This window comes from Dromaius novaehollandiae, chromosome 1 (genome assembly GCF_036370855.1).
Source record: "Dromaius novaehollandiae isolate bDroNov1 chromosome 1, bDroNov1.hap1, whole genome shotgun sequence".
Classification (NCBI taxonomy): domain Eukaryota; kingdom Metazoa; phylum Chordata; class Aves; order Casuariiformes; family Dromaiidae; genus Dromaius; species Dromaius novaehollandiae.
The window spans coordinates 67,050,709-67,074,312 of NC_088098.1; the positions used below are offsets into that span (position 1 = coordinate 67,050,709).

The 23,604-nt window shown below is 38.2% G+C and overlaps 1 protein-coding gene across 8 annotated transcripts in view; it reads right to left on the reverse strand.

Annotated features, from left to right (window-relative positions):
• Positions 1-2,400: 2,400 nt before the first annotated feature.
• Positions 2,401-23,604, reverse strand: part of EPS8 (EGFR pathway substrate 8, signaling adaptor) — a 138,884-nt gene continuing 117,680 nt past the window's right edge. For all 8 annotated transcript variants that reach the window (XM_064515543.1, XM_064515555.1, XM_064515551.1 and 5 more), the window contains 6 exons: positions 22,236-22,347; positions 21,155-21,298; positions 12,956-13,196; positions 9,840-10,020; positions 9,316-9,445; positions 2,401-4,336 (listed from right to left, as the gene is read on the reverse strand). In XM_064515543.1, the coding sequence (XP_064371613.1) occupies positions 4,223-4,336; positions 9,316-9,445; positions 9,840-10,020; positions 12,956-13,196; positions 21,155-21,298; positions 22,236-22,347 (922 nt within the window). In that variant the 3' untranslated portion in view covers positions 2,401-4,222. The remainder of the gene's footprint in view (positions 4,337-9,315; positions 9,446-9,839; positions 10,021-12,955; positions 13,197-21,154; positions 21,299-22,235; positions 22,348-23,604) is intronic.

Below are 23,604 nucleotides of genomic sequence, written 5' to 3' on the forward strand. Positions count from 1 at the left end.
TCAGTGGCAAAGGGGAAGTGTCTAGGAAGTCTCTCTGTTTTCTTTGATCTCCTCCTCTCTTAATCTACGAATGTTATCAAGAAGTATAAGCACAAACATTAATATCCTGCTACTGGTTTTGATCTGGATGCTAGTGTAGTAAAAGGCCAAAGCTGCAACCTTTACGCAAACATGTAACTACAGAGAAGCTGAAGAAAGACACCGAAGGGCCAAAGGCATGCAGGCACGCATGAGCTGAAATGTAACATAACAGCAACAAAGATCCAACCTATTTGTGCAGCAACAATGCACACTTACAAATTTTCTTACGTATGCATCCCACATAGATAACTCTACTGCTTCAACAGTAGAGTCTGAGCAGAGTAGAGGCTGAGCACAGAAACATAGTCTCTCAGTTACCGTCTTGATGCTTCAGGCTCAATCCTCAGACACGTCTGCTTGTTTCTTGTTTTTAATGTTACACCAACTTCACAGATGAGGAAAATATCCTGGAAAAATGAGGCTTCTATAAAATGGTGACTTGGCCAGAAGCATAGGGCTCTGTTAACAGTCACATTTCCCTTATTCATGAGAAGCAGCCCAGAAAAATTAGCAGACACACTTGCTTGAACAAAGGTGCAGGTATACAGACTGCCTCTTGCTTCTGCACATCCTGAAAACTGCAAAGTCAAAATACCTTTACTTTCTCTCTCTCTCTCTCTCTCAAAAAAAAAAAAAAAAAAAGGAAAAAAAAGAAATGTTTAATCCACATTGTATTAGTTTTTATTGGGTTTCTATTTGTTCCCCTGGCTAAATTAGTGGAGTACTTCCAGGGACAGTTTGACGAACACCGATGAATATGCTTAAAGTCACTGGTAGCTCAGCACATTTCAGAATATCACATCTTTTCAGATGTTTCCAAATCAACCATTGATTTCTGCACACATCAATACTGTGCAACTCCGCACTTATTTTCTGGGCCCAAAGTAACACCTACTGTGTTATATAAAACACAATAAAACAATAATGATTTTGGAGCAATAAAAGTACATTAAAAAAAACTCACAAATCAGTTTGTCTGAGCCAAGCACTGTTTAACATTTGACTTGATAGATGGTATCTAACCCTTTCCATGCGTCAGTACTGGAAGTGTAGATTAGATGTGTTTTTTTATGAACTAAGTGTGAGGTTTCATAGTGGTTTTCTTTCCCCCTGATGTCCCTAGGGAAGCAGCAGACTAAAGGAGTGGAAAGAAGTGACACACTAATGTTAAAATACATGTGCTTAGAAAGCCTAAAACTGCTGAGTGAACATACGCTGCTAAGACTTGTCCCCACCCCCAGTTAAAAAGGTAGACTCAATGACAGCAAAATAGTAAAGTAGTTATTATGTTATCAAACACCACCTTTTTCCCCACATTTGAAAAGGCACTTTTATTGACATTTCAATAACCATTTTGCTTCTTTTTCAAAGACACTCCTCATGTATTGCCTTTTCCTAAAATATTAGCATAAGAAAAAAATCCTCTCTGTTCAAATCCTAAAGAAAACATTTTGAATGAAATATTGCATTTGACCATTGTTGTTTTCATCTAAGACACTGAAAAAAGAAAACACTTTATTTTCACTTAGTTAACCCAAAATTAAATTTCCTTTTGATTTCTTGTAATTACCAGCAAGCTGAAAACTCACAGACTTTTCAGGTGGAGGGCAGAAGCTCTCTAGCGTGCCTTAAATCACCAAGGTAATTTTTTGCACAAAAGGGAGAACGCCTGCCTTAATGCCACTTAGATTTCACAGACTGTTGCACAGAAATCATGCTGTCTAATTTAGCATAGTTAAAGAGTAAAGTGCAACTTCTGGCTGCACTGTATTAATAAGTCATTACTAGTTAACTAAAACAAACAAACAACCAAAAAAACCAACAAAAATAGACAGGTCATTCTGCTTATCATTAAAGTACATGGAAGGGATGGCCTATTTCCCTCCCAAGCATCTCCAAAGATGCCCTCTGATCATGCCGACCACATTCAAACTTGTCTGGTTCTTCCCACACCAGCTAACGGTAATATAGGAGCACAGCTTCAAAACAAGTTGTGAAGCTGCCTCTTCCCTCTCAGGGACGAAATATGGTGCTTCTGCCAAGAGCAACAAAGTGTCTTAGAGCCAATTCCTCCTTTTGGGCAAAAGCAAAAGTACGTTGAATGCTAGGATAAACCAGCAGAGAATATGAAAATGGGGTTCATATTTTGACCATTATCAAGGGAACAGAGGTGCAAGTAACTGCCACAATACCTTTTCTGGTATCAGACACACTTTCCACATGAAAGGAGAGTGACTAATTTTTAAATGTTAGTCTGAAAGACCTTTTAAGAGCTTTACTTCTCCTATATTTACAAGTAAAATAGCATCTGTGTAGAAATAGCTTCAGATTTTCCTTTATTTCGTTAGTCATTCATCACCCAGCATAGGGCACTTTGCTGTACAGCGAACACTTTTTGGGCTAAGTACAGACACTTGTTAAAGAGGATGAGGAAGAGAAAATTTTAAATTTGAATCAGAGAATAATTCAAGTCTTTGGAGGACTGGACTTGACCTTTGATGACAGGACACGTGGGGAGATTGACAATTTTATCCCATAAAGTTATGTATATAGGTTAACTAGATGCAGTTATCAAAAAGATGTTCTGGTTAAAATGTTTTGTATAGAGAGAAGGCAATCAAGAATAATTGTTTCCTCAACTTAGTAAGACAAGAATCCATCTTGGTCATTGCTATGGTGCTTGCAGACTTCAGTTTGGGGTTCTTCACTTCCTGATCCAATTCTGGAAAGACTACATTTAAATGACAGGTGTAGCACCTATGTACTTTTAACAGGCATAAGAATATATATTAAATGTAAAAATATACATATGTATATATATATATATATATAGACATATAACCAACACACAGCAATATTTGTAAGGACATTTACAATGAATGGCACTAAACACCTTTATTAAGATTAGAATTTTTCTTTTATGAAAAATGAATATGATTCTTTTTTTCCTTGTATGCAGAGGAAGAGCAAACTAATGGCAAAAATCAAGAACACTTTCTTATTTCAATACCATCTTTGTAGTCACAAAGATACAACAATTTAACAGACAGGAAATACTGTTTATTGCAGACTAAGCTGATTCATGTGAAAAAGGCACTATGAAACTTAATCAAACTAGACGATTAAATGTCTAAATTAAGTGATATTATATATTATATATAATACATATATTATATATAAAATCACAAGACCATGTGAAACAAATATTTTTGTGACAAAAAAAATCATTGCATCTTCAAAAATATCTGCTGGAAGGGATGTTCCTTTTCTCCCCCTTCTGCTTCCAGGAATCCATTTTTTCAAAAGCTTAAGTCTATAAAGGAACAATAACAACTTTTTACATAAGAAAAATCGACATGTGGGATCAACACAGAAAGAAGTCTAGATTATACACTGTTCTTTTGACAGGTTAAGTTACAAACAAAAAATGCAAGTCTATTAAAAAATATACTGCAAATTCTTTCATGGCTACCTACAGCAGATCTGATCACCTCTTTCAGCTGACTTGTGTCACTTTTTTATTTATTCCTTGCTGTGTAATATTATGGTTCATCATGAGTGAAGCATTGATAAAATCAAAGTACAGAGTATTATTTTGCCATAAACAGCATCATTAGTAATAAAACATCTCAAGAGTGGTGCAAGAAAGATTCAGTCTATGTTTGGGCTGCTGTTCATTCTCTAAACTTTTCCTCTTTGATTGCTGGCACCAATGACTTAACTAAACATCCTGTAGATGAATTGCAAACTACATCAGGAGGTGGAATTCAAAATCTTACTATTACTTTAGGGTTCGAATGCTTTTTATTGCTGGCTGAGCTTCACTAGGATGAATCCAAAACAAAGACATGTTTCAGTTTTATCTATCATGGAATGGTTACTTCCATAAAGCCAAGACTTTTCTTTGGGTGTAAGCAATTCAAGTGCCAATATTTTCACCTGTCAGGAACTTTCACTGCATTTCTCATCTATTCATTCTGAATCATGAGAAGCCAACAGCAGGTATTTCTGTGAAAACTAAGTGTAAATTTTCTTTATGGTGATTAGTCACGTTTACAAGGTAATAAGACTTCTTCACTGCTTCCTAAAGCAAAGCATGATGGTATAATGTTAGGAACAATGGACTTAAGAGGAAAGATGTCTAGTGGCTGCTTGCTTCATCAAAGGACTCCACTCCTGAATCTGTGGCAGCTGCACTGATTTTTTCTTGCCGTCTTCTCATAATTTCTTGCAGTTCTGAACTACCACTGTTAGCCTATAAATGAATAAAACAGAACAGGAGTTATTTTGTGGTTGTGACACAGGATGAAGATTCTCTAACAACATTTTATTAAAAGAGATGCTTGAACAAGTTAAATCCACCTTGAGGCACCACAACTGAAAATGCACCAAGAAGAACATGTTAAACAACATTTGGAATAGTAAAGGTTTACACTATTCTTGACTGTTGACCAGAAAAGAGTCTGCAGACTATTAAAAATGTCGTCTTGGCTTTTAACACTACTGAGGATCTTTGCTTCTCGCTCAAGTCCCTAGAAATGTTGGATATTTATGGAGTTAAATGTTTTCTCAGTAAATGCAGGGTTAAAATCCACCAAGTTTGTTAGGATTCCACTCTTGAATACTTTAAAATCAGGGCAATTGTAGTTAGAAGTTGAAGCACATAAAGCATGCTCAAGAGTCTGCAGAACCAAGGCCTAGGTAAGGATTCAGACACCTAACCTTGGTATTCTGCATTACAGAAGATGTCGTCACGCATTAGCTGCCCGGAGACAGGGATTTCAAACTTAGAACACAGCAATATGAATTGAATCATATTAGCACTGACCCAACAGTGTTGCCTGAGAAACAGTATTGTAACAACAATGATCATTTTACATTTTAGGATGAAAAGCTATAGTAAAGGCCTGCTGAGCTAGCTGCTGAGTGCTCTGACAGCCTAAACGAAGGCCAGGACACATATCCACCCACTAGAGCAGAACTTGCGAAAGCATGCATGCCTTTGAATGAGACAAGAAGATTATAAACCAAGATCCATCCCCACTGTCTTGTTATCTGGCTGGGACATAACTTTCCAAGCTTCAAAACTATCTACCAAAGTATCCTTTGAATAAAGCAGCAGCAACTATTTTTGAAATTTGCAAAACAAACTTCGGGTCAGTTATAGACAGAATGTCTCAATTGATTCTTAACTCTTAAAATTTATCCCATTACATTAAATTTTATTTAGATTTATCCTATTATATCCATTACAACACATTATCTGATGTCACTACCTGGCAGACAGTTTGGGGGTTTACAGGGAAAGAAGATAGGATGATTGTCCTAAGTAAATTACTACTGCTCTCTCCTCTCCTCCCTGAGTGGAAAGGCTAACTGGGGTTGATAATGGGTATGACTGAGCAGGGTACGAGTGACTCACTGAAGGCAAGAGAGCGCTTTTGTCTTAATTCATCTTGTCCTTGCCCATTTAGTTTCAGATATGGAGCAAGAGCAGCAGTCACCCCATTACTGAAGTCATACATAAGAAACATTACCGGATACCTGACAACTTGCTTTATCAGAGGTCATGTAGAAATATTTTCCTCCAAAGGACTGAGCAGGTGAGGCTGAAACAATTTACCTTCCTGATAGCTTCAATAACAACGTGACTGATGAGCTTGAAGCGCTGCTCAAGTAAACCAGCTGCAAAACATCATGTGGCACAGCACAACAGACACATCCTACTCTGAGACAGCGCAGGGTAGCCAAGTAGCCTAGGGCTGTTCTTGGGAATAACATTTTTGGAACAGAGTGCTAGACCTTGGACTTATTTATTCACCAAACTATCTCTCTACCCAAATGATGAGGTATCAGTAACCCATAGCTGTGGGTACAGGAGAAAGCCAGCACTGACACAATGGCACAGTTTATACCTAGAGTCACATAAGAGCTCTAAATAGAGCCATGGCCTATCATGGCCACTTCTGCACCTGTGTCCTTACATTCACTTAGATGTCAAAGAAAATAAGCAATTCTTCTAGGCAACTGGATGCATATATGAGATAGGAGCCATTTTCAGCCTTAGACAGATGTATGCTCATGCGTCCCACTAAGGGAGCAGTAAGACAAGAGGAACACGGACCTGAAGTGCTCCATCCTGGAGATAAAGGAGTTATTCAAAATATTGCATCTCCACACTTGCACCTCTGTAATACTTTCCAACACTAGACCTTGAAACAACTAGCAAAAGTTGAGGGCACGGGTACACAAAACTCTCAATCATGGAGATTATTATTAATTTCACTTTACAACAAGAAAACAAATCTATATAGGCCAAGCTGCTCTAACGCACTGCACTCGGCATACAAGGTGAACTTCAACTCTCAGAAAACCTCAGAAAACAGCTCCATGGGTGGATACTCTGAGCGGTACCAAGTATGTGCATCTTGTCTCCTTCTGAGATACTTCTGTGCACCACCACCATTTCCTCCTACAGAAAAAGTGGTATTTGGCCCCAGCTGTGCCCAGCTCTTTGCTGTCTTTGACACTGTTTTCCTCACTTATCTTTTTGCTTGGCTAGGCCCAGAGAGCTGTAACCCCAAACACCTTCCCGTACTGGCAGTCTGTTACTAGGTTGCGTCTATACACTGACCACAAAATTCCATTAGGAGCTTTGCTTCCTCTGATGTTTTATATTCTGGTTTGATTCAAGGTTGAATGGAGTTGCCATTAAAGTAAAGCAAAAGAATTGAAATTATTGTAACATACTAATTTTTTCCTCAAAAAGGTAAAATTACTGAATTCCAGCTGTCTGAGATAGGAGAAAAAAAAAAAAAAAAAGCAGCTGCATAAAAGAAGCTGAAGATCTGGTTTGTCAGTGTTTGGGAACACAGCGCAAAATCTGAGATAGGTAGGGCCTTCACTGGTTGCAAAAGTGAAATGAGTCAAGAAATACTTGTGGAAGATAAGTCTGAGTAGAAACAGCAAATAAAGATCAGGCAAGGAGTTTTGTAATATAAGATAGCTTAGGGGTTTACTCTGTCTCTGGCCATTATTGTTATTTGTACTTAACGCCAGAGTCATTTACCGAAATATGACACCACAAGTATTACATAAAGGATGCCAGGACTACAGAACTTCATGAAACTTTGTCACCTATTAATCATATACAACAACTACTGTGGTCAAACCCCAAAACTTTTTATAAAACTATCCAATTATGTTTGATTGTACAATAGGCCTGATGCTGATACAAGAAGTATGGATGTGTATAAAAGCTTGTTATTGGAAATGTTTCTAGCTTGAGCAATAACAATGCCTCCTTATTTGGAGCAAGCAAGCTCATGTTTGCTAGCTAACATGTAGATAAATCGCTGTTACCAGTGAACTGTACTTATTCTTTTAGATACTCTTGAATAAGGACACTCATTCTTAAAACCTGTGGCTCGAAATACTACGTACACAGAAAGGAAGGTGCTTCTTCATGTTCTTGGTAACTCAGCAGACCAGGGGCTAATGCAGTCAGGAACTGTTTAGATTTTAAATTTAATTTAAGCAGAAAAAAAATATTTCAGTTGCCATTTCGCTAACAAAATCCAATGACCTTGTTGTTAAACTCTCAGTACCAGTTTACTAACACTTGCAGAGCATTTATTACACAAGTTTTGACTGCTCAGTTTCCTGCAGAGTGAAGACCTAACTGAGGAAAAGAGCACAAAGGGGAAAAGGACAGACTTTTACAAATCCAGTGTATTTCTGGTTTTCAAACCAACTTCCACCATAAACATGAGAGTGTTTTCTTAGATATGTAGGCAGGGACCCACATACATGCACAGAACAACCATGAAGTTAATTTAACACACTATGAGGCACCGGGTCCTTTGGCAGGACAGAGAACTCTTAAAAGGAAATGTTCTTTTCAGTGCAGTGTTAAAATTCTCATTTCCCTGACCTCCTTCACTAAGTCAGCATCCCAGAGGTATAAAGATTATATAGTTATTTTAATCACATCCTGAAACACTTTGGTAAAAAAACATTCTATTTAAGAAAGAGAAAAAAATTAAATACTTCAAAGCTCTAAACCATAGAACACATATTGCTTAATAATGATATGGAAGTAAACGTGTGTTTAAGTTCCTTTAACACTTTCTTTTTCACACTCGCATCTCAGTAGGCAGAGGTCTTTTTTTTAATGGAACTTAAATGAGAGCAGTGACATTTTAGAAAATTTGAAGAATTCACATTTATCTTCACTAGAGAATGATGAATTGCACTGGACCATTCTATAATGGCATATAGTCCTAAGAATAAGAGTGAAACATTTCTCCCCTCCTTTCATAGGAAAATGGGGCTGAAAAAAGGAATAAAACAAGTTTTAAACAGGGACAGAAAGAAACGCTTTCTGATTCACACCAACTGATAAACTGTAAAATACTCGTCATCCTAAGCTTCTCTTTAAAAATATGCTTGGCAGTAAAACCTTAAAATCATTTAAGCAAGATAGTCCCAGTTTGGTAGAGGAAAAGAGACATTTTTATATTTTTTCAAGGTTTTTTAAACAGGATGTGAAGACTATAGCTTCTTGTTTGAGCTAGTCTCATCTGCAGACAATACCTAGGTCCATTTCTGCACTTGCTGCAGCAAGTTTAAAAAAAAAAGAAAGTCTGTGTAACTGCTATTTTCCTTGCTTAAAACTGGTAGACATTTTCCCTAAAACAACTCTGTATACAAGTTTTTAATGTGCTTAAGGAACAATAGTACTGTAGTTAAAGTAAACTGCTTCAGAGCAGTGAATACGGGAACACGCTACATTTAGCCATCGCTCAGCAATCCCGCTAGCAGTGTCAAGTGTGGTTTTTCCACACTTGGGAAGGAGAAGCAGCCTCTGGACACGCTCCAGATCCCAGCCACGTCTTCGTGGCCACAGCAGGAACCATGTGTCTGTGCAGGCTGAAAAGCGTGCCTCAGCTTTAAACCCGAAACACTGCAAAATTCAACAGCTCACTCACTCCACCATTTTCAGAGGTTTAAGAACCTCAGAAGCGGGAGTAGACCACACCATGTTTTTAGGACTGCTGCTTTAATGGCTTAATACCAAATACTGGGGTTATAAACATGATGGGAACTGAGAGAAAAACTGTCCCACAGAAAGGTCTATTCATTTCTACCAGTTCAAAAGCGTCAGTTCAAACAGAACTTATTTCATGGCTCTCAGCAAGCAGGTGTGAAATCTGCAAGAAGGGTTATACCTACCTCTAGGGCAGATTTCTGTACCGTAATTTGGCTGTAGACTCGAGACCCTTCCGGGCACACGGTCCTCAGTTCCTCCTTATTGAGGGAGAAAAGCTGCGCTCCCGTCAGCACGCCGAGGCTGTTAACGGTCCTGGGGAGCCACAACAATGACAGAACAGACCAGGAATGAGTAAAAACGCACTGGCCAAGTGAGAGAAGAACATTTTTATCCCACATTACCTCAAGTAGGGCCACGAAATCAAGACAAAACTTCAAGCAACAGGACACTTGAAGTCAATTTAGTATGTATCATAATCAGCACCTTTTCATGGAGGCTTTTATATATCTATATATGGATATATATGGATATGTACATATAAAGGAATTTTTATATATATATGTATGTACATAGTTTAAATTCCTTTATCCAAAGGCTCACTGTCTTGATTTTCAGAGGACTGCTTGATTTCAAAAAGTGGACAGGCAGCATCTGAATACAGGAGACTCATTTGAGTAAGTTTTCTGACACCTGCCCTCAAACTCACACAGGGTTGAACCCTTTGGACTGCAGCCACGCTCTGACATCCTCAGGTGACGAGTCGTAAGTAATATTAACTACAGGGATGTTTGGTCGTGGCACGTGGAACTTCCTCTGGGCAGCGCTCCGGCCGATGGTGAGCCGGTGAATAAGTTCGTCCTGCACCTCCTCCATCTGGGATTTCCTGCCTGTGGAGAGACAGGGGACATGTGCACCACAGCAGTTGATCTCAAGGGGGCTTCAAAACAAAGAAAAGCCAAGTTGTTTCTTTTACCCTGCTGCAAACCTTGATCTATGGTTTTTCTTTTTTCTTTCTTTTCTTTTTCTTTTTTTATTTTAAAGATTCATTCACTAAGTCTGATTGAATTTTTATGTTATTTTTATTTTCCTTTTTCCTCAGGAAATACTCTCCCTCCTCCCTTTGCAAAACAATAATTAATTTCACAAAAGCAGGCAGAATCCAGAAGAGTGTAAATATCTTTTTCAGGCACAGAAAAGAGATTAATTTAGCACAGTTAAACTCTGTCCACAGTAACTTTGGCATTAATATAAAAAATCTTTGACACAGAACTTTAAGTGATCTCAGAAAGTCTCAGGATTTCCTTAGGATGGTATTTTTAGTCAGCTTTGTTTAATACTCTTATTTTAATACCCAAGCAGCAACTATACCAATCTCTCTGATGGATTCTGATGTCAAAAGTCATTCCTTTTCTCCAGTTACACTGATAACGACAAAGGAAAACGACGACCTCACAAGAAAAAACACAGGATGGCAAAAACACTTTATTCTCTAGTTTCCTTTTATATTCTCCCAAAATCTCTCCAATGACCTACATCTCTAGCCACTTAGACAAAAAAAAAAAAAAAAGAAAAGAAAAAGAAAAAAAAGAAAAAAAGCTTTGATTGGCTTCTTTTGTTGTAAAAAAAGAAAAAAAAATGCTTGTTTTAGCTATTTTCTCTTTCACAAAATAGCCCCAGGTTGAAAGGGAACAAAGTATCTCTAATAAAACGTTTTTGCGGCATTCAGACTATTGGCATTTTTTTCCTCAGAGTTTGAATCAGATGCCAAAATGATATGTGCTCAGTGATATGTGAAGGTCTGAGGATGGGATATACGAGTAAAGCCTTTAGGCAATGTTACCGAAGCATGAACCAGTTTTTTTCCCAAACAGGAAGAGAGCAAGAAAATTGCTATCTCCCTTCTATTTACACAGATTCTAAAAGACTTATGCTTTAGCTAGACCATGACTATATCAGGAGATAAATATTTAGCTGCTGGATAGGAGATTCTTACTGTTTTTAGACACGCTATCATAAGTATGTAAAACGCACGCTCAGCTTGAAGCAGTTTCTCCGTTTCATACTCTCGGCAGGGCTCGGGTGGGTGCTTGGGCAGGAGCCACACAGGAATGGTCACCCCTGCCCTTTGCAGAGGCAGCTATTTGGTGATAACTGTGAGGTACCCAAAGACCATTAACTCTTCAACGACGGCTCGTGGCAAAGGCGCGCGGGCTCCCACATGGGCGCTGGGGCGCCAGTAGTGACCGAGGGACACAGCCGATCTGCTGCAACCTGCTAGTCTGCAGCAACCCCACGCACCCCAACCTGAATCTCGGTTGGTCCCCAAATTTTCCATCACTAACAGATGGAAAGAACGCAACCTTGGGTTTCGGTAAACACACCTGCTACAGCACACGATGTCTGTTTTACATGGAACTAAAATGATCATTTCTTTGGGGGAAAAAGAAGTTTATTCTCACTTTCCACAACTTTTAAAACTGTTTGGGTTTCTGTTTTGGTTTAAGTCACACGCCACCTAAAATAGGACAAAGGTAGAAGCTGGCCCTACTGTGTCTTACAGGAAACAGCAGTGACGCATGTTCCTCCTGGGAGGCCGTTCTCCATTTATAATTTCCAGCCAAATAATTTGTTAGTTGAGGAAACAAAAACGGTCCCGGTGCAAAAGGGTCCCAGCCTACCTGAGTTCAGAGCTTAGGAGGGAGCTTGTCTAACACCAGGCAACGTGAAAACAGCCTCCACTAGCTGCATTTTGCACCCCGAAGTGGGCTTATTCCAGATGGCAAGAAGGGGGAAGAAAGCCTTTCTGCAGAAAGGAACATGCTCGGTTCCATTTCTTACCTCAGATGGAACTGCGATGTTTCAATAAGACAGAAGTGCTGGGAATGGGAAAAGCTGCCAACTCCTGAACTGCAAAAAGCTCATTATTTTATTTTGATAGCTATTGCTTTAATAGCTATAGCAAATGCTTGCCTATGAGTTTTAGCTGGTTGTAAGCTAAGCAATTACACTGCTTAAAGAACATTTAGGGCAAAAATTATTCATTTAGAGGATAAGTTCTTTTAAGCCAACTCTTGCCTTTCGATTGATACAGAGTAGGAGCCTCAGCAGGCAGGTTTTATAATGCTATTTACGAACTGCTTAAAGCAATGCTCCCCATGACCTCCACACACTGCTGGCTGCAGGCTGTCGTGTTTCGCCAGACAGAGGGCTGTGCAGTGTGTCTTCGCGTCCTCCTTAGACAAGGACATGGGAGTTTGCTCGATGGCCTGTCAGCTGCTTTTGCTTTGATCAAGTTAAGGAGATCCGATTATAAAATAATTCTCCTAAGAGACTATTTTCACAGCACGGTTCCTATGCATCAGCTAGACCTGTACGTCTTGTTATGGCCTTGAATACATGTTTCAAAATGGTGTAAATGCCTTCGAAACATGGATAACCATTGATGAAAGTGTAAAAACTCATTTTAAAAGTGATTTAGATGGTAATGCAGCAGGGAGCCCAGGAGGAAAATGTATGTTAGCCTATCAGCATGGGCATTTGCCGCACTAGATGTCACTGATTAAAGATCCTAAACAGTCATAAAGAAGTCCAGAGCTTCTGTTTTGGAACTGGGACAAATATACTTGTAGGAGCCTCTCGCCCTCGCTCACCACAATGATTAGAGAGGGTCAGAACACTTTATACACAGAAAGAGTATAATTTAGACTCAGGCTGAAAGCCAAATGTTTCACAAACATTTATCTGAAACATTTGATTTTAAAGATTAAGCAGAACACACAGGAACAGGGGAAATATCTTTTCTCGTGTCTTGGACAAACTTACGATCCACAGGAGGTTGCTTGTGCCTCTGGCTGTCGCGTGCCGCGCTGCTGCCACCGCTGTCGCTCGATGTGCTGCTCTGGCGGCTGATGGTTGCTGGTGCTTTGGGCACAGGAACGGGTATCGGCGCTGGTGCACTGGGAGGGAGCGGGACGGCCACAGGGACAGGAGCGGGTGTTGGAGGTGGCGAAGGAGTAACGGGAACCGGGTCAGGTTGTTTTGCAACATGGTCCATCCTTTGTTTCTGAAAAGGCGCAGAGAGACTTGGTTCAACAACAGAGCTTGGACGAGAAGTCAGAGGAATTCAGGTTTTAGCTGAAAACACTCAGATGCTTTGCACCAACTCATCTCATTTACTCCAGAAAGACACCTTTCTTGCCAGATAGAGTTTTAAAAATTGCCAAAATTGACCTCTCAGAATTCACAATAATCACATTACCTGCAACTCATTTCTTTCTTCTGGACAATGCTTTCTACAAATAAAAGCGTTTTTAAATTCAGAACTTCTGTTAGCTGGCACTTTCGAACAGCTTCCAGAATTTCTGAATTGTTGGAGTTTATCAGCATAAAAACATATGTTTTAGAGATGTTAAATAAAAGATAGTGTAAAACAAACATATCCAGCCACACCTAAGCCTGACTAATACTTTAACTTACGAACATCACTGAGACTGGGGTTACTCATTATTTCTCGAGCTGCAGACATTGTGCAAGAAGCTCCTGCTCCTCCTACCAATTCAGTTGTGATATTTCAACTATTTGTGTGACCATTATAAGCCACATCAATGTAACAATCTGATAAAAAAAAGAAAACCCATAAAATTCCACAATACTTGGGATAGTTGTTTTTCCCCTCTTTATGAAACCTGTGTTACAAAAATGTGGAAATTATCTTGGTCACACACCAGGTGTCTCAAGAGTAATTTTGAGGAATGTTTTCTTCTTCCCCTTATTTGCCTTTAGAATGGTGCAAATTACAGCAAAAGGCATCCCTTTTCCCAAAGGGATCCCAGTGACGGACAAGCCCAGAAGTTCGTAAGCAATCCATACCACCCTTTTCTTTCAAGCAGTACATCTCACTATTTTAACAGTGCTCCCTCCCTGCAGTTTTGGACTAACATTGCTCAAAACTTTAATATTAAAGTTTGTTTGCTCAGTAGTGATATCTCATTTCTGGGTTATGAGAAGTCTGCTTACTTTTGATAAGAAAATAGATGAGTACATTCCCCAGACTCATTCCTCCTGCCTGAAATACACTTCCCTGTTTCCTTGGAGGTATAGGGTTTATGACAGATGAAGTAGGAAAATCTAACTGGTAGGAGGAGAAGGAACACAAGGCATTTTGTGGTTAATGTAAACTGGGACTACGACAGCCAAGCTGCACTGAGTTACCTCAGTGGAAAATTTATCTGATTAGCTTCTATGGCCAACCAATTAAGCCTAGGACAAACATCCTTTTTTCCACGAAATAATTCTTTTTATTTAAATTGTAATGATCGGCTATTCGAGCATATATGTAGCCCTACAATATTTTTCCTTGTTAAACCTCTTTATTTCTTCTTTTTTTGTTCCTAGAGCTGAGTTGTTTAAACACATTAATCTCAATTATTTTGTGTTCAGCTTCTGCAGTACATTGTGGAGAGATTTAAAAAAGTCATATGATTCACTACGACTTTGATGACAGGGCAATAATTGCTTTTTAAAATGTCAAATGCCAAAAAAGTGAAATGTAGAATATAAGAGAGCATACAGAATAACATATATTCAAGAAATCTATCCTTTGGTGGAAACTGAGTGCCCTAGTAGGTATATAGTAATTATACCATAATTTATAATGTATAGATGTACTATGGTATATCCAAAATCAGGTTAATGAATTCAAGTCCTTCACAGGCATTAAAATGTCATACTGATATTCAGAAATAACTTTATCTTGTTCATAGATTCAAAAATTCTGGACCATTATCCCCACAATGTACTGTCATGTGTGCCCCTGCCCCTGACTTTCTTAAACAACATGCAAGGAAAAAGCACTGCTCTTTTTATGGTAGAGATGATCCATTGCAAAGCAAGACATCCACTGCATATCACCGCAATCACAATTCAGAAAGAAAGAGAGCTAAACACTACATGTAGCTCTCAATTGATGCTACTAATGCAATTGCTGAACTGTTGCACTGCAACCACAAGCCTCATCAAAATGGCCTGCTGTAAGCTGCAGTGAAAATAAAAAGAGGAAGCCTCACTCAGATTCTACATTTACAGATGAAACCAAATTGAAACGTGCTTCAAATTTTGCCGAATTTTTTTTTGCACAAAAGCCAATTACACATTAGAATCAATTTAACTTTTTTGTTTTGTTTTTTTTTTTTTTAAACTCCAAATCTTTTGAGGACATCCACACCTTCTTCCAGGCGCTTCTACTCATTTCTACAAACAAAGCAAACATGCACTTTGGCATTTTATAACTGCATAGCCCAAAAGACTCATTTTTCAGGTTCAATATCAGAAGAGCAAGTTTGTTACCTCTGAAAGCTCTCCCAGCAATTGCTGTGAGGAAAACGGAGTAAACACATCAAATAGTATTGTTAAAAAGTTAAAAATAACCGCCCCGCACATCAGTCCTGAAATTTCATACACATTAGCAATTTAAAAACAAAAGAACATCAGTGCTAGTAACTACCTCTTCTTACTCACTAAGCAACTCACATAATGAGTTATTTCCATTTTCTTCTTCTGAATAATGGGTGAAACACTGGTTACCCCAACATACATAAGTGATACCATACAAGCAGTGAGTTCTTTTCAAAGCACCTATCCAAACAGACTGAAATCTGTTTGTAAAAAACAAAACAAAACAAAAAACTGCCTGAGAAAGGATATAAGTCATAAGATAAATGTAGGGAACACTTGCAACTGCACAATATTAAGAATCAAATCACAGCAAATTTTTTTTTAAAAAGCACTTATTTAAGCTAAAAAATTGTTGGCTAACTTACAAAATGATGTAAAGGGGCACTGCTGACTGACAAGTAGCCAGCATTTTGCTGACTCCTATCAGAATGATGAAACTCCTTGTTTATTTCCTCACGCTCTTTTTAATTTTTTTTGAATAACGGGCCAAATTGTAGCTCATGGAAACCAGAACAAATCCATTAAATTATTTGGAACAGTGATGATATACACTTATTAAAAATCTGGATATATCAGAGAAGCTTTCTAGTATTAGTTTTTGTTTGTTTGCTTTTGCCAGAAACCTCTTTGCATTCCACACAAAAAATGTAGGTTTCTATCATCTTTTTCAACATGCTTCACGTTATATCTTTCCAAAAAACCCCAAGATATTGTATGATTTGAGCTACTTTCATAGATATAAGCTTTCAAATTATGGAAAATACAGACTTAATATTAAAGAGTCATCAGGTATTAACCATAATTAGAATCAGTGCTAGGAAATGCTCTCATTAAGTTAACACAGACAGAGAGCTTCCTATTTATTTTCTTTCTGAACATTTTAATGTCATATCCTTGTTTGCACAGCAACAGATATTCACTGAGAGGGCTGCAGCACATTCAGCCTTGGTTTTGTCAACAGTGCTGTGCTTTGGGTGTTTTCTTGAGACTCACGCCAGGCTCTCCCCTGTGGGACGTGTGTCTCCTTCCTTTGGCTATTTTTTAAGAGATAAGAGTGAATCAATTGTTTGTGTATAACCAAAAGGGAAAATGAAGTACCTAATACCGGGAGAGAAAATTTCAAGGGACATCTCTTGCCAGAGTGTCCTTTGGTGGGCTTGACTATTACCTGCAGCCAGCCAGCTGCCTAATAAAATCCCATCGTAAGGCACCTAACTCACACTTTGTAGGGTGTAAGGGATATATCTTTTAGTCGGATTTACGAATCCCAATCCCACCACACCAGGCATTCAAAAGTTGTGCGTGATGGTGATTAGTCTCATCAAACCTAACCCTTTTGATACATATGGGTCTTTCTACCCCACAGGCAGCCAATTACTTCTGAAATGAGAGCAGTGATATCACAACAGCAGGCTAGAAAGCAAGAAGTATCTTAGAACAGAAGAAAGAGACAAGAAATTTAAACAGAATTTAATTATTCAAATTAGTATTAGACAGCCTTAATTCTCATTTCTTACAAAATGCATCTTTTAGTGGGAGAACTGGGAACATTTAACTCCTATCATTAATCAAATCCTTTTTACAGATACTCAGTGGTCCTGTATAATAAATGCCATTCCATAACTTGGAACTGGATCAATGCTGAATTGGACAGAAAATCACTATTTTTTTAAATCAGAAAGTTTTGGTTTGATGTCAACTTTAAAAAGCATTTAATATGAAAGGAGGTAAAAGATACTGGCTCATGGTCAAAAATTATGACATCTCTTTGGCCACTACTAACTGAGCACCTGGCATTACCAGACACTTCATGATCAGCAGGAAAGACACCAGTTGGCAAAAGATGACTATGACACTAAGAACTAAGTTTGGGCACAAATGCTCTGCTTGAGGGCGAACCACTTCCCACAGAGGGTTATTTTAAGAGAAGAGCTAAACAAAGAGACTTGACAGAAAGGTTTTGATGGTAGATTGCCAAGGAAGGCAAAGGATACTTGTCCAAAATGAGGTGGAGAATTTTGTCTTGGTGCTTGCATATCATAACAAACAAACAAACAAACAAACAAAAGAAAGACTCTATAAAAAACTCATGTTCTGTTGCAACAGCTTTAGAAGTGAGTAATAAGAATTTGAAATGCAATAACAAAGGAAAAAGATTTTTAAAAAATTTAAGCAATTAGATGAATTAAGATAGGCCTATGAATGAATACTAGTGATTTCCACACAAACATCCACGGTTATACTTTTGATGACTGATAGCTGGTCAGCACTGAGCAATGCCATGCTGAATCCCCACCGTCACTGTGGGGGCACAAGTCTCGGACTTTGGGAGAGACCTCGGGCTTTGACATGGGCTGCACTCACCCTGACACCAAAGGCAGCGCAGCCTGACTTTCCACTTTCCACCTGAGACTACATCATGCCCCTTAGATGTACTGTCACACTGCTGTGGACAGTCACTTTTTTTTTTTTTTTTTTTTTTTAAATAAGACTAATGGACTGCATTTGGCTTCACTCTCTGTGCCTCAGTATTCCATACATATCATGGGTAAAATATCTGCCTCACTTCACAAATGGTGTCATGAGATTAATTATCATGCCCATAAAGATACGCACCTCCAGCCTAACAATATTTCTCAGTTTTCCTTTTAAAAGAGTAATAGAAAAACTTAAATGCACAGTAAACAGGAAATATATTTATTAATAATTTTCTAGTTCCACCAGGAATATTGTACATAAGAAGATGTTAAAGCGCTTGGGAAACTTTATATTCATATATAATGGGTGGCAAAGTTCCACCGTTGTTGCATGATAAAGGCAGACCAAAATGCCCAACACCACAGGAAACTTTGATAACCAATAATTAACATTAGTTGAAGATATAAGCAAGCATCAAAATGCTCTACTAAATGTACAGAAGTACTAAATGAGTAAGAATATTGTTTTATAGGAACTTGTTCAAGAGTCTTTTTCCTGACCAGCAGAAAGGCAATGTTACAGCCTTGGACTCACAAAACCAATGAAATAACTACCATATTGCTTGGAATATTCCTGCAACTATCATCTCAGACAACTCAATGCTTTGAAGCAACTATTAGGACCTGGATCCTGAATGGGACTGAGAAAAAAAATCAAAATTTATTCCAGCTTTCGGACTCAGAGGTCACTAGCAGGAAGCACAGAGCCAGACTAAAATAAACTTTGCTCTTCTGAGAATAATTGTGATAACTAGACATCCATGTCTCAGAGAAAGGTTGTCAGTCTGTAGAATAACTGAATGTAAAAACAGTGTTTCAATGCAATCCTTAATCCTCCATAACCCGAAAACATATTTTTGTCACCTATGCTTTGAAGGCCAGCCATCTGTAAAGAAATACACTAACCTTGTACATAAATACAATGTGCAGCATAAAGAGGACCAGGGTGCTCACTGCAGCTGACAGACTACTTTGAAAGGCCTCAAATGCTTCACAGCTATAACAAAAGCCATCTTAAGAGACTTGTAAAAACCCGTGCAGCTCCATGTGTGGAGAACCTGCTCGTGCTCAGTCTTTCCCAAAGGTGCTGATGGGAATTAGCTTCCCTTTCCTGCTCTACCCACAAGTTCTCCTGTTTGACCTTGGGCAAGGCAGCGATCCCTTCAGTGCCTCATGTCTCACCAAAATAGCGGCACTGTCTAATAGCACTGTGATGGAAATAAAGACCGTTAGGCAAACAGAGCCCAAACAGAGCCCAAACGAACCATGTGTCTATCGCAGAGGAAGAAGACAGGTGAGTACACTCAGGAGTCCTAAATTTAGGACAAGTCACCATAAAGTTAAGAACAACATTACTGACGCATGTCTTGGTAAGTCTCCCTTTATCCTGCATAATTCCTTATGTTCCTAAATAGTTTCACAGTATTTCAAGCTCATATTTAAATAAGTTAAAACCACAAAGGAAATAAACAACGGACTGTAGGGAACAACTTGTCAGAGGGGAAAGAAACAGATTATCTTAAATGCCATTCTCTGCCCCTAATTTTCATAGGTGGAGAACCCTTTGTAAAAATGAGGATTTTATTATTTCCCATGTCATGTAATTATTTCATATGGAAGACTTCAAAACCTGCAGTGCATTACAAAAAAAACCCTCTACTCAAGACTATATTCAGTCTGCACAATATTTCTTAGCAAATTTTGAACACACAAAATTACATGTGCCTAAAGAAAAAAAGTCAGATCTTCAAACAAGGATTTGAAAAGCACTCTACACACATGCTTCATTTCACACACAGATAAAAACCAGAATCAATTTAGAAAGAGCAAAAATGTTATTTGGCAAATATTTAGGGATAGGAGAAACTCAGAAACTGTCTGATTCAAAGCCCATCAAGCTCAAGAGAGGTCTACAAAAGTACTGGGCCAGAAGTACCCTAAGACCTGTTTCTTGAGAGACTTTCCATATCCCTGGAAAGGCTGGGAATACTGCAAAAGCTGTATCTTTCATGTTAGCTATGCATACAGCATCTGGCACAGTGACACTTTCAACTGGGTCTTTGAGATTATTAAAATAGAGACAGTTAACTAACAACATCATGGTATTTCTAGTTTTTCAGTCATCAGCTGGAGTGCTTAGGCACAAGGAATGAATATTAGGTTAAATTAAATGAAATTAAATTTCAAGTTTCAACAGAAGTTTGGCTTGCATTTGGGCTGAAAGTCTGATTCAGAGGCAGACCTGGAACTTCTGCTTAATCCAAACGTGTTTGCCTTGCTTGTTTACGAGCCTCCAGCCCACTCAAACTTAATGCAAAAATGCACACTGCAACTGTACCATGCAGATCCTTACTCAGGTTGATAGTCACATTGAGGTAAGCTTTTTTGCCTGTTCTTTCTTGTTTGTTTGCTTTTAGTGTTTCACCCTATAATTCTTTTCTATGTATAAAAGTAGTAACGAAAATACTTAATTCTATACCACAACATGAAAATTAGGCCAGAAGCCTAGATTGCTGTTGATGCACAGGGACAGTAACTGAAAAATACTTGCTTTGTGAACTTGATAGCAAAGGCACCTTTTTTTTTTTTTTTTTTTTTTAACAGCTCCAAAATTACAATAATTAAATAAATTCAAGACTAAGATAGAGACACACACAAAGGCAGAAACAGAAAAGTAAAGCTAACGTTCACTCTCCTAGAAGAAACAAAGATGACCCTACCTTAAATAATTCAAACTCCTTCTTTGGCATCAACAGCTATCAATCCACAAAGGATATTTGCAATTGAAATAAATGCATAAACTTCCATTAGGATGGAAATTATCACCTCTCAGCAAACAAGCAGAAAAAAAAACTTAAAGATTTTGCTATATTTCCGTCAACTTTATTCTCATGTTAGACTCTACAAAATACATAAATTAACTTCAGCCTGTAAAACAAAACAAAAATAACACTTTTGCTACCTCAGAGGAACATGCAGTTTTTTTTTTTTTTTTTTTTTTTAAACCACTTTGCTGTAGTTCTCTTTCCTTCTCCAAAACACATGCAGGTGCACTTCAAAATAAAGTTTTGCTCCTAAAGAGTGGACGTACCTGGATGGTGCGGGTATATGCGGGTTCTGACCATCCTGGACCACCTTCTTGATTTCTCAGTGGGTCCAAAATGTTGTTTGGCACAAAGCCTGTACTGCCGCTTTTATTCTGAACCTTCCACCACTGCTTCCTGTCATCCAGAATCTGAAATAATTTGGCAAGTTAATCATGTATTTTTTCCTACTTTTCTCCTGTCAGCACTTACACTGTACATAATAAAAACAAAACTAATTTTGCCAGGTTTCATATTTGCTGACAGATCTTACATAGATGCCTCTAAAGAACCACTGTAGGCTTCCTTGATTATCACCATAACTAATTGTACACCGTAGTGCTGCACTTTTCAAAGCGTGTCTCTGAAGAAAGGATTTGAAAGAAAAGTATTTAATGAACTCATGTGAACTCAGACAGGTCAGCTCACGTGTGAAGGACAACAGTGGAAACAACAACAGAAACACTTGTGCAAAGATGATGGATGGCATCTCGACAATCTATCTACTGCTGAGAATCAGCAAATGTAACTACAAATATGGAGAAATGTATCATTCTAGGAAGGCACAAATCTGGAGACAGCACTTCTGAGTAAATGAGGGGCTAGTATAGGTTGGCTAGCAGAAATCTGATTTCTGACTACATTCACTTCTGCAGTGCAATGTTACATAAAATGTTTTCTCTCTTTGCTGCTCCCTCTCTCCTACACTTCTATAGCTCTCAAGTTACCAACCTTTGCAGGGAAGGATAGTCTTTCCTTGTGCCCTGTGCATACACAGATGGTACACAGAGCTAGTTATTGAAATACTATCAAATGATGTTTGGAAAAGCAACACTGGAGAAGATGGGAGAACACACCAATATATTTATAATGTGGATCTCTACAGCAACAAGTCGTAAGTCAGCACAGAATCTCTGTTTATCTTGTCTATAACGCAACACAAATTAATTGAGCTTTCCATATTACTGGAGATAAATCAGACTAACACATTGAAGTCATCATTTGGGACAGCCACATTGCCTACAGGGAAGATATCCTCAGCTTTCAGAAGCACTAGAAATTTGTGTTATCTCTCTGCAAAAAAATTACCTCCACAATCTCATCCTTCATGACAGAAAGCTCACTGTTGTTTCTTGCCATAAACTCATACTTGCATTTGGCATATTTCTTGGGCTGTGCTTTACTGTGTGCTTCATAGTTTCTGTAAAGCAAAGATCAGACTATTTTTCAGTGAGGCATTCAAGCAAATAAAAACAAAGACAAAATGCCCTGTTTTAACAACCTGCAAAACACTTGAACAAAAAAGCCACCATAACATCATGTTGCTATAAAACTGGTCGATTTGCAATACACTGATCAAGCATTTAAGATAAAAAAGCAGTTGAGTTACATGTACCTCAAAAACTGGTAATTTTAATTGTCTCACCACTTGCAACATGTATAACAACTTGGATTAGCAGATGCCATTACATCAAGATAAATACATATACTAACTTTCGTGTGTTTTCCTATATGGGACTATGTTAGGTTGCCATAAAAGCAAATGAATACACTGAGATTGGATTTTTGTACAAACTATCTTGTGCTTTGTATTGAATTATATTTCTAGACTTCATCATAAAATAAGTTTCAGATCACATAATAAATGAATAACTTTTTGGCATTGATTCTAATGGAATTAAACCGCTAATTTAAAAAAAAATTGTCTGGTATAGGTCAGTTCTCCTAATTGACCATAAGGTACTATAAACACTAACAACCCTGAGTTGTTACATCAGTTAAAAATGAAAAATAACTTCTAGGTAGTTAAGAACAGGGTTCATTGTAGAATAAAGTATACTTCAGTAGTTTTCTGTTTCTTTGAGGAAAGATTTGTTCAGATTTGTTCATACCTATACTGTCTTTGAGTAAAAAGCTATTATCTTCTTTGATGTACTACTACTTCAAAATCAGAAGCCCCCCTCCCCCCTCAAAAAGCATCTAAAAGGAAGAGGAACATTATTCACCTATTGCAAGTGACAACCCAAATTCATACCATATAGTAAAGTTCAAAATATAAAAAAAAGGATAACGAAAAGATTAAACAAGCAATGGCTTGAAAAGCTGCATACAACATCACAGCACAGAGGTACAAATGCATCCGACTGCTGATGTTCACAGGGTGACTGTGGCTCCCCGGCACGTCTGGGCTTTCCAGTGGTTACCTAGCTATTGCATAGCTGTGGAGAACTGTCTCACTTGACTTGGAGAGCAGAACAAAGGAACAGTCATATTCAGATTGAAAACATATCATTTTGAAAGAAAGGCAAAACACTAAAACCATTTAAAGAGAGAATGAAAAATATGGGTTGAACTACTGCCTGCAGAATAGCTGTTATGAGGTTGAAAGACAGATGAGTAATGCCAATTTTTCAGCTACCCACTCAAAATTTCTACAATTTTGAAGTGCCTTCTCACC